Genomic DNA, 18,269 nt, shown 5'->3' with positions numbered 1-18,269 from the left:
CCATGCTAATGTAGGTGAGTAAAGCAACGGCTAATCCAAAACAATAGATAATTAATTAATTTGTATTTACTCTGAAATGTTTTTAGGACTTGGCTAGACACACATTCTGAGAAACTCCCCAACTTCAGAATATACAAAAATATATAATTTCTTGTCACAAGGATATTTTTGGTTACTGAGCAGTACTCTGGATATCCTAAAAGGGCAATTACTACTCTTCAAACCTTTGTCTTGCTGATCTTGAAGTATAAAGAGATTCTCCAGCTTGAGAGAATTGGTGGAGGGATCCTCTTCCATAAGCCACATGCTATTCCTTTTTTTTTTTTTTTTTGGCTGAGGCAATTGGGGTTAAGTGACTTGCCCAGGATCACACAGTTAGATTTGAACTCAAGGTCCTTCTGACTTCAGTGATGCTACTGTATCCACTGCAACACCTAGCTGCCCCCATGCTATTGCATTTTTGAGGCAAAACAAACAGGCACCAATGTCTGAGATAAGGTCTCCTCTTTTTAATTTCTTGTGCATATGCCTTACAAAATTGCAGGAAACCACAACTTTCATGAATATACCAGTGATGGCATGTAAATTCCATTCACAGTTGCTGCAAAAACATCTTTAGTGTCAGACCAGCCACAAGACAAATTGAAGGAAAAGATAATGCCTTCTTGGCTTTGATTAGGCTCTAGTCTGTGAGGGTGAAATGTAAAATACCTAACAAGAAGTCCACCTAAAATTGACCCAATAAGATCTCTCAACTGCTAACAATCCTTACATAGTTCTTTGTTGCTTAGCATTGCCCTGTAAGTGAAACAGTAAAACTGTTTCTTGCTTCATTCATATCTATTTTAGGTACTCTTTTTTCCTCCCCTATCCCAGTCCTTCTGGATAACTAACCAGGAGGGTCCTTTAGATAGAGGCCATCACAAATTTGTTCTTCATGAATATCAGACAAGTGTAAAATTATGACAATAGGAGCCTGGTTTCCCTATAGGCAACCTCTGAAGAATGAAAAATACCCCAAATGTATGTTTCCTGTGCTTTGTGTACTCAATGCTTATACACAATACAGGTATCTATAGCTCCTATTTCATGAACAGTTTAAATTTTTTCAGTGTGGAATGTTATACTTTCATCAATATGTCATGTTAGTGTATCTGTTTTCACAAGATTCCCCTCACACTACTTTATTATCTTTATTAACTTGGTAGATATGTCATGACTTCACAGTCATATGAAATTACATTTGTTTTATTATTTGTGAACTGGAGTTCAATGGTTTTTGTTCAGCTGCATTTCTATTCCTCATCCCAGGATTTCTATTGGCAACCTCAAAATTTGGCTCTTGTTTTGTCATTTACAGAAAAAGAAAAGGAATCCCTCTTCTATCATTCAAATACAAACAAGCTAAATACATTTTTTAAAAAGAGAGAGTTTCTATTCTATTACACAGAAAACACGGGTCAATAAAAAAGCAAGATAATTCTCATGTCTACTCTACTTTCCTCAGGTAAAGGAAATGGATTTAAGATCTATAGAAGGATAAAGTCTCATTCTTCAGATAATACTATATCCCTGCAGAAACAGGTACAAAATAACAGATTTGAAGCTTCATAGATTAAGAAGTGGAAGAAACATTACAAGCCAGTTAGTCCACCCATTTCCATTTTGCAGGTAGTAAAGATCCTCCAAAAGAATGACATATTTAGGATTTTTATTAAAGTCCTATATAGACTGTATAACTCCCTATAAAGTACTATGTACTGCTGTGGTGAGAATTGACGTACTAATAGGAAAAACAAAAAACCAGGATAGATCCTGCTCTCAAAGAGCTTATATTCTAACAGTGAAGAAATAACACATATAGAGGGATGGTAGCCACAGAGAAATACGTTTATGTAGAAAGTACAAGGGGGTGAAGAGTATAACTCGAAGACTATAGGTGGACAAAATTTTTCCTTCTGCAATGTCAGAGTTGGCTTGATTATGGTTCCAGGGATAGAAAAAGATAGTTTACAACAGTGAAAAACAAAATTGGCTTTGAAGTCAGAAGCCTTTGTTGAAATGTCATCTCTGTCATTTATTACCTTGGATAACCTTGGACAAGTCCATAGAATGCCCATAAAATTAGAGAGAATGACTATATATCACCAAAAGTCTCTTACTCATCAAAATCTATGATCCTGTGACTTGGCAAGGTCCCAGAGATAGTAAATTTCTGAAGAAAAATTCTAATCTAGAACTTCCTGATTTTAAGTCCAGCTTTTCATCCATCATATTAATCTGTCTGAGAGTGTAGGTGAGTGTGGGAGGAGCAGCAGAGACTAGAGGAAAAGTGAATGAGATACCAGAAAGCATTATAAATGCCAGCAAAATGGGAGACAGTGAGATGGTTATCAGCAGGGGAGAAGGAGGCTACTGCCCACACAGCGAAATGAGTTAGCATAAAATTAAACTTTGCTGATTATAGCAAAGGATAATAAGCAAGAAAAATTACAATGAGTTGTAGAATAATAGGCCACCTTTCTTTTTTTGACATTTGACAATCTTCCATCTTTTAGTGCTTTATGAAAATTGCAATCTTTTTAACTAATTCCTTAAAGGCTTGTTTGACCTGTTTATTCCTCAAAGTATAAATAAAGGGGTTCATCACAGGGGCAACAGATGTCATAAGAACTGATACCACCTTGTTCATAGCTACCATTTCATTTGCAGAAGATTTGACATACATGAAGATGCAGCTTCCATAAGAGATAGAGACAACAATCATGTGGGATGAACAAGTGGAAAAGGCCTTTTGCCTTTGCTGGGCAGTGGGGAATTTCAGAATAGTTCTGACAATGGAGCCATAAGACCAACTCACAAACAGTAAGGTGATGATGAGTGTTAATATTGCGTCAATCAAAGCTATCTTCTCTATGAACTTTGTATTTGTGCATGAAATCTCTAGCACAGGAAATGCATCACAGGTAAAATGGTCAATAATATTTGAGTCACAGAAATCCAATTGGAGACCCAAGATTAATGGAGGGAGAATAATCATTAATCCAGACAGCCAAGAACTCAGCAGGAGCTGGTTACACACTTTGTTATTCATGATAGTAGTATAATGTAAAGGTTTACAAATGGCCACATAACGGTCATAGGACATGGTAGCTAAAAGGAAGAACTCTGCTGCTCCAAGAAAGATTACAGAAAATAGTTGCATGGCACAAGCATTATAAGAAATTGTGTTGTCCCCAGTTGATATGCTGTAGAGGTATCTGGGAATACAAGAAGTTGTGAATGAGACTTCTAAGAAGGAAAAGTTTCTAAGGAAAAAATACATAGGAGTTTTCAGGTGAGGATCCACCAGGGTGAGAGTGATGATAGTCAGGTTCCCAATTATACTCAATATATAATTGAGGAACAGAAATATAAAAAGAAAAACCCGTAGTTGTGGGTCATCTGTCAGTCCCCGCAGGATGAATAAAGTTATTCCTGTGTGATTTCTCATTCCTTATTTCTGAATTCTGATGGATCTGCACATGAAAAAGAAGAATGTTGGCCACAAAATGAGGATAGTGATGGGAGGTGATGGGAAAAAGAAGACAAGTAATTTCCACCCTTCTAGCATCTCTCTCTGCCAGCCTTTCAATATCTCTTAGGAATTAATATTTTTTGCACTCCTATATTTGGTCTCCTGTCAAAATCTTCTATTTTATCCTTATTCACACAAAGTTCTTCCTTCAGTTCTCCTTTCCTTAGCCAGTCTAGAGCATTGAACTTAGAATCAGGATAACAATGAATAACAGTTATAATAATAATAATTAACAAAATAATAGCTAACATTTATGTAGCACTTGAAGCTATGTGGCAAAGTGGAAGTCATTCAGCTCCTCTTTTTACTAAATGAAATATTTTCAAGACTTACTTCCTAGCCCTGCTCTGAAGAAAGTACTTCCTGAATTCTCTATGCTAGCCATGCTTATTTTAATTATGATTCAATGATCATTGGAATTCCCTCTTCTGCTACCCACACTTAGACTTTGCCTATCCATCTATGCTCTTCACTACATATTTACAAAATTTATCTTTTTCTAGGAGACTCCTTCAAGGAAGAGTTAGAAATATCTGATTTCAGAGGATAAGCAGGGCTGGCCACATGAGAAATATTGGGCAGAAGATATAAATTGTCTTTAGCATCCTTCTGCTTCCCTTTCCATGTTCTTTTCACTGTTGTTTTATATCTCTAATTCTTTCAGTCACCTTGGCTCCTGAGTTTTTCTCCTTTCTGTCCTAGTTCTCAAAAGACCGTGAACATAGAGAGATCTTTGCCCAATTTTTCTGACAAAATTTTTGGAAGCTGAGTTTCTTTCTGCAGGAATCTGCTCTTTGGGAGCTAATATTTCTGGAAAGATCTCCATTAGAAACCAGGAAAATGTTTCAAAATCAGACTCTGCTCCTTAAAAATTGTCATTGCATCTGGCACAGTCTCAGTTTCTTTGTCTCTTAAATGGTGTAATTGTTCTCTAGATGATTCCTAAGTTCCTTTCTAACATTAAACCCTTTAATCCTTTGACAAGTAAACTGGCAATAAGGTCTAAATAGCTGAATGATGGGTTCTTTCTGGGAGTATTTTTATGTTCATTTGTGAATGACATTATATTTTTAGGGAAGATACTGGAACTCTTTCTCCCTAAATGGTTGTGTTGAGTTATTTTATGGTATACTGAACATATGTTCACAAAGTGGCTTGCTCTTGTGATTTGTCACCTGTTATGTTTCTGTTTCTCCCTCTCCAGAATAGTCACATGAGTTCTTTTTTTCCTCAGACACAAGTTTTACAATTATTTCATTTTATTGTGTAATTTGTTTCAAAGTAGAAGTTCTTAAAATTTTTATGTCTTGGATACCTTTGGTGATAGTTATGGAACCCATTTCAGAGTGTTTTTAAATATATAATACCACATAGACACTTAAACTTTAATATTAAAATAACTATCAAAATAATTGTTCTTAATTAGCATTAATTTTTAAAATCCCATAATAAAGCATTAATTTCAAAGCATTTTGCTTGAGGGAGTTTCATCCCAAAATGGAATTACTTTACAATTGTGTAATTCCTGGCAGTATTTATGAATGGTATCTTTCCTAAGAGGTGTTTTCCCAATATTCTGCAGATCACAGAAGGGAATACAAAATTCATTCTTCCTAAAGTTATATCTGACTTCACTAGAACAAGGGTGTAAAATGTAATCAAGTACTCATTTTCTAAAAGTTGGGACATTTCATATATAATTGTTGGTTCTCTATATGAAATTGTTAAAGTAATTTCATAAGGGACTTTTGAGGGTTTTTTTTCTAATTTCACATTTTTTATATTTAGAGTAGGTTGGTTGATCACTATGCTCTTGTATGGAGGAAATAGGCAAGCAAGTAGGATCTTCATAGAAACAAATTAAGAAAATGTGTGATGTGAAAGTTATTTTCATACTTAACTTTTCTGACAGTGCTTCATAGAGATCAGTAGGTAGAATAACCCCAGAGAAATTTGATCATGTACAGATAAGTGGCAGGACAGGCAGTACAGGCAGGTGGCAGAAACATTGTGAACTATTGCCTAAATCAAGATATCCCATGGAATGGTCAGTCTATGAATTCAGTCTGTCAGGAAAATTGCACTGAGTTCCTAAGAAGCTCAACTAGAATTGAATTATAGCCTTTGCTTACGTTCTCTGTGACTGTGGTATCTTTGAGTCTCGATTTCTTCACCTCTAAATTTAAAAAAAAAATTGTACTAAATAATCTTTGATGTCCCTTTAAGATTTACTTTAAGATCCCAATTCTATGGACATTTGGGGACACACCCTAAATCTAGTCCCTAGAACCTCAAACTCAAAAGTATTGCTGTGACTAATTCCCATCTCCAAAGCCAGTTAGTGGGACTGAGTCACCTTTCTGTCTCTTAACTTCTGACTAAAACTTAGAAATATTGCCCTAGAACGAAAAGATTCTGGGAATGGAAAGCAATATACAGACCTGTCTTTGTGAGTTTTACAAGAAAAAGTCTGACAGTTCTGGGTAAAGTGAAGAGTTTTTCTTCCTAATTATTTTATCAGCTCAGTCTCTTAAAGGGGCTTGGGGAGCAAATGGGAGAACAAATAATAGATTCCTTTGGGATTGAAGTTCAAAATAATTAACGAATTTACTATGTAAACAAAATTATTTTTTTAATGTTAGATAAACAGCTATGGGGTTTTTGTCCACAGAGACAAGAAGGTGATGAGGTAAATACCTAATGATGAGGTTTATACCTCAATAAAATTAGGTTTAATTGAGGTCTAGTGGCAGGATTGGGGTTCAGGGAGTCACATGGAGCTCCCCTGCAACCCCTTTGGACTTGGCGCAAGGATACAAAGTTAAATGAGGTCTAGTGGCAGCCAGAAAACCTAGATTGATAAAAAGAGGTTTATTGTAGGGTTTGGAAGTAAGGTTAAAGTCTGGTTAGTGAAAGGCATTAGATAATAGGGAAGGAAATACACCCCAAGCAGTGGGACAGAGAGTCTCTGATGCAAAGCATGGTTGCCTGGCATGTTTCAACTCTCTGCCAAGGGATGATTCCAACTTGGCTCTTTTATTTGCTTCAAGGAGCCTAGGGCAGTGGCCAAATTCTTGGCATGCTTTTCAGATAAGGAAGAAACTGTTTTGGGGAAACCTGAGCAGATAGTTCGGGGTTGTGAAAATCCAAGCCAGCTCAGATCCGTTGGGGGCCCAAACTGGCTTAGATACAGATCTCTCCCCATGGAACTTAAAAGGGTGGTTTTGACCAGATCTTGTAAATCAAAGGTCAGTCCCAAAGGAAGTTAGAAATCAGACAAGGAATCTTAAAGGGGCTATCACCCCCATCAAAGGTACCATCACAGAATTAGAAACAATACTCAAGAAAAAGAAAAAAAAAAAAAAGCTAGAATGTTTAAATGATTACTGAGAGTCCTACAATAGAACAGGCCCTGGCTACTTTTATTTACTTTTTTTATTCATTTATATGACCTAAAGAAAGGGTGTGGTGCTTAACTGGGGAGAAATTCTATGAAGGGTTTCTTGAGATAGGTCAAATATTAGGGGAATTCCAGTCAACATAAAATCCAAAAGATTTTGATATGTTCTGCCCCTTTCAAGTTTGCTTCCATGGATAGAGATGTAGAAATATAGATATAGATATAGATATATATAATTTTAATCTAATTCATAGGACATTCCTTTCACCAGGGAAGCCTAGGATTCCTCTACATGTGCTAATCCTTTAGGAATCTTGTCCATGGGCTCCCAAATGTCACCCAAACTTGAAATACCCACTGCACTAGAGTTCCTTTCCCATGCTTTTTACCATTTCATGGGAATCAGTGCAACATTTAGACTGCCCACCTGTGACCTTTAGCTCTCACTACATGACCATCCCACTTCTTTTTCTGGCCTTTTATTTCCTCAGTCCTGTCTTGTATTCTACTTCTTGCCTTATAGCTACTTTAGCCTCCCTCTTTTTTCCCCATGTCCCTTTGTTTTGCCCATATGCTTGAATTTTGATATACCATGGAATTCTATAGGAATGTAGCACAAGCTAAATTATAATTGGCTATAAAGATGAGTAACAGTTAAAAAAAAAAAACAGGAGACATTCAAACACTTGCTATCTTTCTATCTTCATTGCATTCAATTATTATCTCAGCTCATTGTAAATCTGCAAAACCTAACCAATGCAAATTCACTTACAGATTCAATGTGTAGGCCTTCCATTCATTGGGATATCATAGCCTAGCAATACATAGTTAAGGAGAGCCTTTGTTTTAGTTCCAGGTGTATTATTTTGTATAAATCTCTTGAAGGAGACATTGTGGTATTCTGGAGTTTCTTATTGGAAATTTAATATTGTCTATTAATATAATTTCAGACTCATTCAAGCAAAATAATGACATATATCTGTTCTATAAGAATATAGCTTTAGAACCTAAATGAAGAAAGGATTACAAAGGAAATCCTTGTTTAATTCATTATTTCATATGTCATTCCTTGATTATGTAATACATTACTTATTTAATATACCCATTAACTACTACAGCAATTCTATTGTCTTCCTCTTACTATTAGAAATCCTGTCATAATCATTATATTAAAACATTGTACCCATATCCTGCCTTTCCCTGAAAACTTGATCCTACTTCTAGGTTCAAGTATCTAAATTACAACTCAGCACACCATACACTATTTTGAAAAGTAGTTTGATCATTTGTTTAAGACACATAGGGATCAAATCTATAGTAATTCCTAGTAGTTTCTTATCACACTTAGTTGAAATATTTTTGATTTATAGATTAAGTGAAATTGTCTAGGCCTTGTTCACAATGGATTAATAACTAATTTTAAAAATTATGAAATGGGAGCAGGCACACTTGTTTTTGGAGCACTTTCAAGAAAAGACTATGCCTGACAGCAGAAAATGAAGTAGTAATCACATTTTAATTAGGCACACAGGGTGGGAAGAGACAAAAGTAAAGAAAGTGCTGAGACAAATGGTGAAAGGAATGCAAAGGCAAACAGCTTGGGGACATAAAATGGTTGATGAAAGTAAACAGTAGGAGGAAGAGTTTGGAAAGGGAAAGAAACAAAGAGTATTACTCACACAGACATGGATTAGAATTAGAATCACTGGGCAGTATGGATCTAATAGAGATGAAAAAATGCTCATGGAGAAGAGTAGGAATTTGAGTTCTAATTTGAGTTTTGGGAGGAAAAACACTAATTCTCACCTGTGCCACTTTCATTCATTATTATGTTAGTTAATTAGTTAGTTAGTTCTTTAATATATCCACATCACTTCAAAGTTGTCGGTAAAACGTTAAAGTTAATATATCCACTTTATCTTAAAATTATCAGCAGCATTTGGTGATCTACTAATTATTAATTTGGAGAGCTGAAATCTGCCTGGAATCAGAAAACCAAAAGGTCTTAACCATGAACCCTATATTATTTTCCCTGATTAAGCACACATTGCAACATTGGTGGGTTGTGAACTAATCCAACCATGCTGAAGAGCAATTTGGAACTATGCTCAAAGGGTTATAAAACTACATACCTTTTAATTCATCAATACCACTATTGTTTCTGTATCCTAAAGAGATCATGAAAAAAGGAAAAAGACATATATGAACAAAAATATTTATATCAGTTCTTTTGATGGTGGCAAAGAGTTGAAAACTGAGAAGGATATCCATCAGTTGAAGAATGGCTGAGCAAGTTGTAGCTATACTTAATAAAATACTGTTGTTCTATAATAAATGATGCACAAGTGGATTTTAGAAAAACCTGGAAAGACTTACATGAACTGATGCTGAGTAAAGTGAACAGAACCAGAAAAACACTGTAAACAGTAACAGCAACATTAACTATGTAATCATTAACTATGACAGATTAAAGTCTTTTCATCAACAAAATGATCCAAGACAATTTTACCAGGCTCATGATGAAAAATACTGTCCACTTCCAAAGAAAAAACTATGAAAGCTGAAGGCAGACCAAAACATACTATTTTCACTTTTTTGTTGTCTTTTTCTTTATTTGGTTTTTCCCTTCTGTGCTGACTATTCTTTCAAAAGATAACTAATGTAGAAATGCTTAATGTGATTGTATATGTAAAAAAAAAAAAAAAGCTCCCCTTTTGCTCTATGACTTGATTCTAAAAATATAATGTTGCTACAGTGGTTGCTCAGACATTTCAGTCATGCTCAGCTCTTCTTGAACATATACAGGGTTTTCTAGGCAAAAATATTAGAATGGTTTGCCATTTCTGTCTACAATTTGTTTTTATAGGTGAGAAACTGAGGCAAACAGGTTTAAGTGTTTTGCTCAGTATCATACAGCTAATTGTCTGATGCTGGATTAAATATAAATCCTACTTGGTCATAGTAAATTATCCTGGGGTTGACTTTCTATAATCTCTTTGCTAATATTTTTTAAGATGTTTGCATCGATATTCATTAGAAAAATTAGTCTATAATTTTCTTTCTCTGTTTTGGCCCTTCTTGGTTTAGGTATCAGCACCATATCTGTGTTATAAAAGGAATTTGGTAGGACTCCTTCTTCCACTATTTTTCCAAATACTTTCCACAGTATTGGAATTAATTGTTCTTTAAATGTTTGGTAGAATAAACTTGTAAATCCATCTGACCCTGAGGTTTTTTTTCCTTAGCAAGTCCATTAATAGTTTGTTCAATTTATTTTTATAAAATGTGACAATATAAGTAATTTATTTCATCTTCTGTTAATCTGGGCAATCTATATTTTTGTAAGCATTCATTTTTCTTAAATTATCCAATTTATTGGCTTACTATTTTTTATGTCTGGACTAGCTCTCTGGAGAATCTCAGTACCAGCCCAAGTCCTTGGACTTAGAAAAAAAGTGAAGAGGTGGGACTCACATGGATTTATTTCAAATTCTCTCAGCCTTATATACCCTAATATTTTTGTATAACCATATACTGCACATGTGGGACCACATACACAACTTGTTATTGTATGTAGATGACTCTGCCACTTGGTATCACTCTGCTTTAATTACAACACAGGTTGTCACTGCCCCCTGACTTCTCAAGAAGACTGAGAGCCCTTAGGGGAGATGGGGAGCTGAACCAGATTTTGTCAGCAGGTTCCCTCTGGGTTGAAGGGTTCCCCCACTATCTTTGGCCCTCTACAGTATTAGGCAAAATAGCTCCTAATTATTGTTTTAATTTCATCTTCATTTATGGTAAGTTCACCCTTTTCACTTTTGATACTAGTAGTTTTGTTTCTTTCTTTCCTTTTTCTAATCAAATTAATTAAAAGTTTACCTATTTTATTGATTTTTTCATACAACCAAATCTTAGTTTTATTTATTAGTTCAATAGTTTTTTTTTTACTTTCAGTTTTATTAATCTCTCCTTTTATTTTCAGAATTTCAAATTTGGTATTTAATAGGGGGTTTTAATTGTTCTTTTTCTAGCTTTTTAAATTGCCTGCTCAATTCATTAATTTTCTTTTTATCTATTTTGTTTGTGTAAGCATCTAGAGATATAAAATTTTCCCTAAGAAATGCTTTAGCTGCATCCCATAAATTTTGGTATGTTGTCTCATTACTGTCATTCTCTTGAACGAAATTATCAATTGCTTTTATGCTTGGTTGTTTCATCCACTCATTCTTTAGAATTAGATTATTTACTTTTGAATTAATGTTTGGTCTGTTTTTTCACAGTCCTTTATTATATTAATTTTTATTGCAGCATGATTTGAAAAGGATGCATTTACTATTTCTGCCTTTCTGCATTTGATTGTGAGGTTTTTATGCCCTAATATATGGTCAATTTTTGTGTAGGTTCCATGTATCACTGAGAAAAATAGCATATTCCTTTCTGTTCCCAATTTTCTCCAAAGGTCTATCATATTAACTTTTCTAAAATTCTATCTACCTCCTTAGTTTCTTGATTATTTATTTTATGGTTCAATTTATCTAGTTTTGATAAAGGGAGGTTGAGATCCTAAGGAAAAAATTTCCCTAGAATCAGATGAATTCACAAGTGCATTCTACCAAACATTTAAAAAACAATAAAATCCAATACATTTGAAAAAAATAAGCAGTCCTACTAACTTCCTCTTATTACCCAAATATGGTGCTGATACCTAAAGCAGGAAGAGCAAAACACAGAAAGAACATTATAGATCAATTTCCCTAATGGATATTGGTGCAAAATTTTAAATAATATGATAGCAGGGACATTACAGCAATATATCACAAGGAGTATAAGATATAACCACGTGGGAATTTTACCCCAAATTCATGAATTTATACCAGACATGCAGGACTAGTTCAGTATTAGGAAACTTATCAACATAATTAACTATATCAATAATAAAATCAACAGAAATCATATGATTACATTGCTAGATGCAGAAAAAGCCTTTGAAAAAATACAATGCCCATTCCTGTTAAAAAACAAAACACTAGAGAGCATAGGAGCATACCTTAAAATGATAAGTAACATTTATCTAAAATCAACAGCAAGAATTATCTGTAATGGAAATAAGCTAGAAGCATTCCCTATACACTCAGGATTAAAGCAAGAGTGTCCATTTTCACTGCCATTATTCAATATTTTACTAGAAAATACAGTCATTATTATCAACTGCCAAATGTATATTTTCAACCTGTTGTCCTTCCAAATTCAACATCCAACTTTAAAACTTTTCTCTATCAAGAGTAGCCTCATCTTTTCGTTTATTCAGATATAAAATCTAAAAGTCCTATTAAACTTCTCATTCTCCCCAACTGTACATGTTTAGTTAGGTATCAGCTATTGTTTAACCTACCTGCAGAAAATCACTTACCTCTGACCCTTTCCATTAATTTGTACAATTGCCACAAAATTTTATGTCCTCATCACCTCATATCTACCTTATTGACATAAGTTTGATAATTATTCTCTATTCATTTGGGTCCTCTCCCTATTCCACTCTTCAGTAGCTTCAAAAGTGGTATTGCTGAAGCACAGGTCTGACCATGTCCTGCCTAATAAACTCCAGAGACTCTCATTTATTTGGCTAAAAAACAAAAACTTCTTTTTTTGTCATTTAAGCCCTTCACAAACTGTGCCAAATGACCTTTCCAAGATTATTCTCCTTCATGGCCTTTTAGCTATTCTTCAAACATAGGATTTCATTATTCACCTCTGTGTCTTTGCACAGATTGTGCCTGTATCCTAAATATATTTCTTCCTCACCTTCACTATTTAGAATCTCCATTTCCTTTACAAACTCACCTCAGCATGTTCAGCTTACATGAAGACTTCTCTGATACCTATCTATACCTACTTAAAGTCATTTTGCATAAATTTTTTGTATTTTCTATAAACTTACATTGTCTCTCCAGAGGCCATGGAATAGCAATTGACACATAGTAGATGCATCATAAAGAGTTACTGGTTCATTGAAGTTAAAGTTGCTTAACAAATTACATCAAGGTACTAATAAATGGTCTCAGTAATAATAAATAATAATAATAATGAAGGTTCCTCATGAAAACAAAGGTCTAGCAAACCAAAGGAACCTAATAATTCACATTGGAATTAACCAAGGGATCTTTGACCACATATTTCTTACATGCTATCCTTTGAAATGTTTAGACCAAAGTCACTTAGGTAGACAGCCTGAATAGTGCACTGTTCCCCATCAAATGTTAAAAAGAATGGGAAACAGGGCAGGTAGGTGACACAATGACTAGAACACCAGCCCTGAAGTCAGGAGGACCTGAGTTCAAATCTGGCCTCAGATACTTAACACTTCCTAGCTGTGTGACCCTTGGTCAAGTTGGTCAAGTCACTTAACCCCAATTGCCTCAGAGGAAAAAAAAGAAAAAGGAAAGAATGGGATAATAACTTGAGTGCATTGGGCTTTTTATATGTTATAGAGTAATGGAAGCCCAAAACCAAGATTACCTCAGGATGAGAAGACATAAAGGAATTCCAGATTGCACTGGTACAGAAGGAATGCAATTTAAATTTCATAAAAATGTAGATATGGCCCCAGGAAATTAAACATGGGGAAGATAGAAAGTCAGAAGGAACAGAACACCTCAAAATCTCCCTGGATGTAGGGTGATTGGAATTTCCCTAACATCTGATCTATCCTAGGAAATGTATCAAAGATTTTTCTTTTGAAAAAGGAATCAGAATATTTCCCTAGCTAATGTGGAGAGGACCCAGTGAGACGTCAGTGGACTGCTCAGTCACAAGACTCATGGTTTTACCATTGTACCTAACGCTGTGAAGGCACTTTCCTTATCTCCATGGACACATACCTCATAGTTGTCTCTTTAAAACTAATTTTTTATGTTCATTAAATGATAGATTCATTTGTTATTTTGAACCTCAGTCATCAAGGAAACAACTTTGTTTTCAAAGATAGGGACAGAGACAGAGAGACAGAGACAGAGTAGATAGATAAATGAAAGAATAAATAAATTCTAGTGTCACAACATAAATGAAAGAATAAATATATTATAAATTAAAGAATAAAAGGCAAGAAGAGGAAAAGAAAGAGAAAGAGGGAAAAGAGAAGATAAATAGTAAAGAAAAGAAAAGAAAGTAACTTAAATGAATCCCAAAAAAGTATTCTGACTATGAGATGGGAAAGAAAACCTGTTGGAACAAGGTTGTATGAAAGTGGAATAAGAGATGGAAATTGAAATGACAAAGTATTAATTTTGAAAAAGAAGAGGAATGTAAAATACTATTTTTTTCATAATTCTAGAAATGCGAATTAAGGAAAATACAAACCTAACTCATACCCATAAATACAAATGGATGAAACACTCCAATTTTTTAAAAAGAAAAGAAAAGAAAAAGAGTGACAGATTGGGGGGGGGGGGAAACAATATACAAAATTCACGAACTATCAAACACTAAATGGCAACATCAAACAGTGCAAGCTTAGAAAAAGATATAGAACCCATTGCAGGGGAAAGGAAAAAGATTCATTCTTTGTGAACTGGATTCACAGGATAATTTTATAAAACAAGGAGTACCCTTGTTACAAAAAGTATTCTTCAAAATTGAAAAAGAAAGCACTTTACCAGATTCTTTTTGTGGAATAAATGTAATCCCAATACCTAAATTCATCAAGAACAAAGCAACAGACTGATGTCATCAGTGAATATTGATTCACAGTTTTTAAATAAAATCCTACCAAACAGAATGTAGTGATTCATTCAAGAAGTCATTAATCAAGACCAAATTATATGTATGCCAGAAAAGTAAGAATAGTTCAATATTAGAGAAGCAATTAACATAATAAGCATTAAAACCCAAATATCAAAGACTACATGATTATCTGAGATGATGCAGAAAAATATTTGAAAAAGTACAATGCTCATTTATACTAAAAAGAAAATTCTATAAAGTGTAAGCACAGGCCATTTTAATTTTGTAAAAAAAAAAATTATCTAAAATCAAAAACAAGCATCATATATAATTGGGAAATACTAGGAACTTTTCCAATAAATATTATAATATGGAAAGAATGCTTATTCTCTCAATTATTCTTTTTCCCTCCCAGAAAATCTTTTTCAGTTTTATTTTTATTGCACTGAATACAAAATAAGAAAAAAAATTGAAAAAAAAAGACATAAAAGACAAATTTTAAAAACAATACAGAACAGATCAGAATATTGTCAAGTGTCCACCAGCACATTAGGAAAGGGTTCAAAATATATAGCAATAAATTTCCATTTCAAGAAAATATATGTAATAATAGAAGAAATTATATTTATGAGTGTCGATCTTTTCTTTGCTTACTTGTACATTATTCTTTGTTCTCTGCTACACACTTATTTTTACTTTATTCTTTCTTTTCCCTTTCATTCCTGCTCACTTCCCCCAAGCAGGCTACAGTTAAGCATACATACACACACACACACACACACACACACACACACACACACACACACACACAAAAATATATTTGTGGTTGTCTTATAATGTAGATTTCTCTCTTGATTGAATCTTTATACATAGCATTGTTTAAGACCAATGATTACTAGTTCTACTTTTTTCTAACAAATTCTACTTGTGATCCTTGTTATATTATTAGTGTATATCACTTATTTCCTATCCTTGCTAATTTAATGCTACTCCTTAATTTGCCTTGATGATAATTTAATACTACTCCTTAATTTGCCTTGATGATACTTAATACTACTCCTTAATTTGCCTTGATGATACTTAACCACTCTGATCCAAGGATTCCTTCATTGTCTTCTACCCATACTCTTTCCTTCCCTCTTTATCCCTTGTCCATTTATCCTAGACTTTCCCTCCTTCCTGCTTTATATATTTTGGAGAGTACTATATCCTTCATGGTATATATGTTTATATAGAGAGAGAGAGAGAGAGATGAATGTGTATATATAGTGCTCCCTGTTTAATTCATTCCTGATGTGAATAGCTTTTCAGAACTATGAATCCTACTACCCTCTTACATTCCTCTGTATTGGTGTTTCCTCTGCATCTCATTTGTATATAATATACATATATAAATAACCATTTTTATCTTTTTTCCTAGATAATATTGCTTTTGGACTTCCAGGAGCAGAGCCAAGATGATGGAGACAACATTGTTTTTCTCTGACCTTCTCTACAACTCACAGACTAATTAACAAATCCAGCCTCTGAATTAGCTCTGGACCAGCAGAACTCACAAATGTTGGGAGGGCAACAAATTATTAGCAGAAGATAATTTCAAAGATCACCAGAAAAGGTATGTTTCAATTGGAAACAAGAAGGAGGCAGCCAATCACAATGCTGAGCACAAATGCTAGCACAGACAGCACAAGTCCCGGGGTAATGCACTTTCCATGTAGCAGAGAATGTAAGGGGAAAAAACAGTCCAGAAAAGGTCTTTTTCAATCAGAAACAGAATGGAGGCAACAAAGCACAAGCTGCAAAGCTCAAAACTGCAAAGTCCCAGGGCATGCAGCCTCTGCATGATGATGCAGATTCCACATGGCAGAGTATCTAAGGGGAAGAAACAGATCAGAAAAAGGTCTGTTTCAATCAAAAATGGGAGAGAGGATGAGCAAAAATACCAGTGCAAACAGCACAGAGTCATAGTGGTGCAGACTCTGGGAGTGATGTGGACTCTCCAGAACAATGTGCACTATGTGGGGTGATATGGATTCCACATGGGGAGGAATTTATGCAATCTACAGCAGTATTGGCCACTCTGCAAGCCAGTAGATTGTCAGAGAAGGTATAAAACATTCAACACAAACACAAAAGATCAATAATGAACTTTGAAATGCCAGAATCTCTTGGGACCTGGCCATGCCCACCCAGCACTGGGAAGTGAATTAGCACTTTCCAGCATAGCTGCTTATAGAGAAAGCTGCTGCTTGTAGAGGAAGCTCCCCCACCCTAAGAGCAGACCTTAACTTTAAAAAAAAAAAAGAGTAAAAAAGTAAAGAGAACTGTGATGATAGATAGCTTTTATGGTGACTAAAGGTGACTAAAGGCAGATTGTCTTCAGATGAAGACCCAAAAGGTGATATAATCTGGCCCCCACAAGACTCTCATAGAATTAAAAAGGATCTTAAAAGAAAAGAAGAAAAATGGGGAAAGGAAATGAAAGCTTTACAACAAGGTTTGGGAAAGGCATATAATTCATTAAGAGTTAAATTTGATAAAATAGAAAAAGAAAGCAACTCCCAGAAAAACAGAATTTGTAAAACAGAAAAAGAAAATAACTTTTTAAAAATAGAATTTGTGAAATAGAAAAAAGAAAATAACTCCTTAAAAAACAGAATTTGTGAAATAGAAAAAAAATACAAAGAACAAAACAACTCATTTAAAAATTCAATTGGACAAATACAAAAAGAAGTTTAAAAAGTAAATTTAGAAAATAATTCATTACAATTCAGAACTGAACAAATGGAAATGAGTGATTCTATGAGACAACAAGAATCAGTCAAGCAAAACCAAAAAAAAAAAAAAAAAGAAAGAAAGAAAGAAAAGAAAAGAAAAAACAGAAAAAAAAAATGTAAAATACCTAAATGGGAAAACAACCAACCTGGAAAATAAATCTCGGAGAGAAATTCTAAGGATTATTGGACTCCCTGAAATTACATGATGAAAAAAAGATGCTAGACACTATCTTTCAGGAAATCATCAAAGAGAACTGCCCAGATATTACAGAATCAGAAGGTAAAATGACTACTGAAAAAATTCACCAAATACCTCCTCTAAGAGACCCCCAAATTAAAACTCAATATCATGATTAAATTTCAGAATTATCAGACCAAGAAAAAAATATTACAAGCAGCTAGAAAGAAACAATTCAAATACTGAGGAGCCACAATAAGGATTACTCAGGACTTAGCAGCTTCCACTTTAAAGGTTCGAAGGGCAATCACAAAATAAAGAAAGAAGTTAGAGAGGCAAAAAGAATACTAGAAAAACTAGATATGATAGCTCTTTGGAAAAAATTGAATAAAGACAGAAAGGAGTACATTTTCATTTTTGCAGTTCACAGAATCTATACAAAAATTGACCATATGTTAAGACATAAAGACCTCAAAATCAAATGCAGAAAGGCAGAAATAGTAAATTCACTTTTTTTAGATCACCATGAAATAAAAATTATATTCAATAAAAGGCCAAGGGAAAATAGACCAAAAATAAATTGGAAAATTGTAACATGTCCTCCTGGCAGTTACA

At 34.2% G+C, this 18,269-nt stretch overlaps 2 protein-coding genes across 2 annotated transcripts in view; both read right to left on the bottom strand.

Moving 5' to 3' along the window:
• Positions 1-18,269, bottom strand: part of LOC141542762 (olfactory receptor 6C2-like) — a 113,967-nt gene that overhangs the window by 60,685 nt on the left and 35,013 nt on the right. The gene's annotated exons all lie outside the window — the stretch shown is intronic.
• LOC141542760 (olfactory receptor 6C2-like) lies at positions 2,555-3,493 on the bottom strand. The gene has a single exon (XM_074267345.1). It carries the CDS (start codon positions 3,491-3,493, stop codon positions 2,555-2,557), a length of 939 nt encoding a protein of 312 aa, XP_074123446.1.

This window comes from Sminthopsis crassicaudata, chromosome 5, assembly GCF_048593235.1.
Source record: "Sminthopsis crassicaudata isolate SCR6 chromosome 5, ASM4859323v1, whole genome shotgun sequence".
In the NCBI taxonomy this organism is placed as follows: Eukaryota; Metazoa; Chordata; class Mammalia; order Dasyuromorphia; family Dasyuridae; genus Sminthopsis; species Sminthopsis crassicaudata.
The sequence above is the reverse complement of the archived record's forward strand: the minus strand, read 5'-3'. Positions and strand labels throughout refer to the sequence as shown.

Coding starts and splice junctions, on each gene's coding strand:
- LOC141542760 (XM_074267345.1), bottom strand. CDS start 3,493: ATGAGAAATCACACAGGAATAACTTTATTCATCCTGCGGGGACTGACA.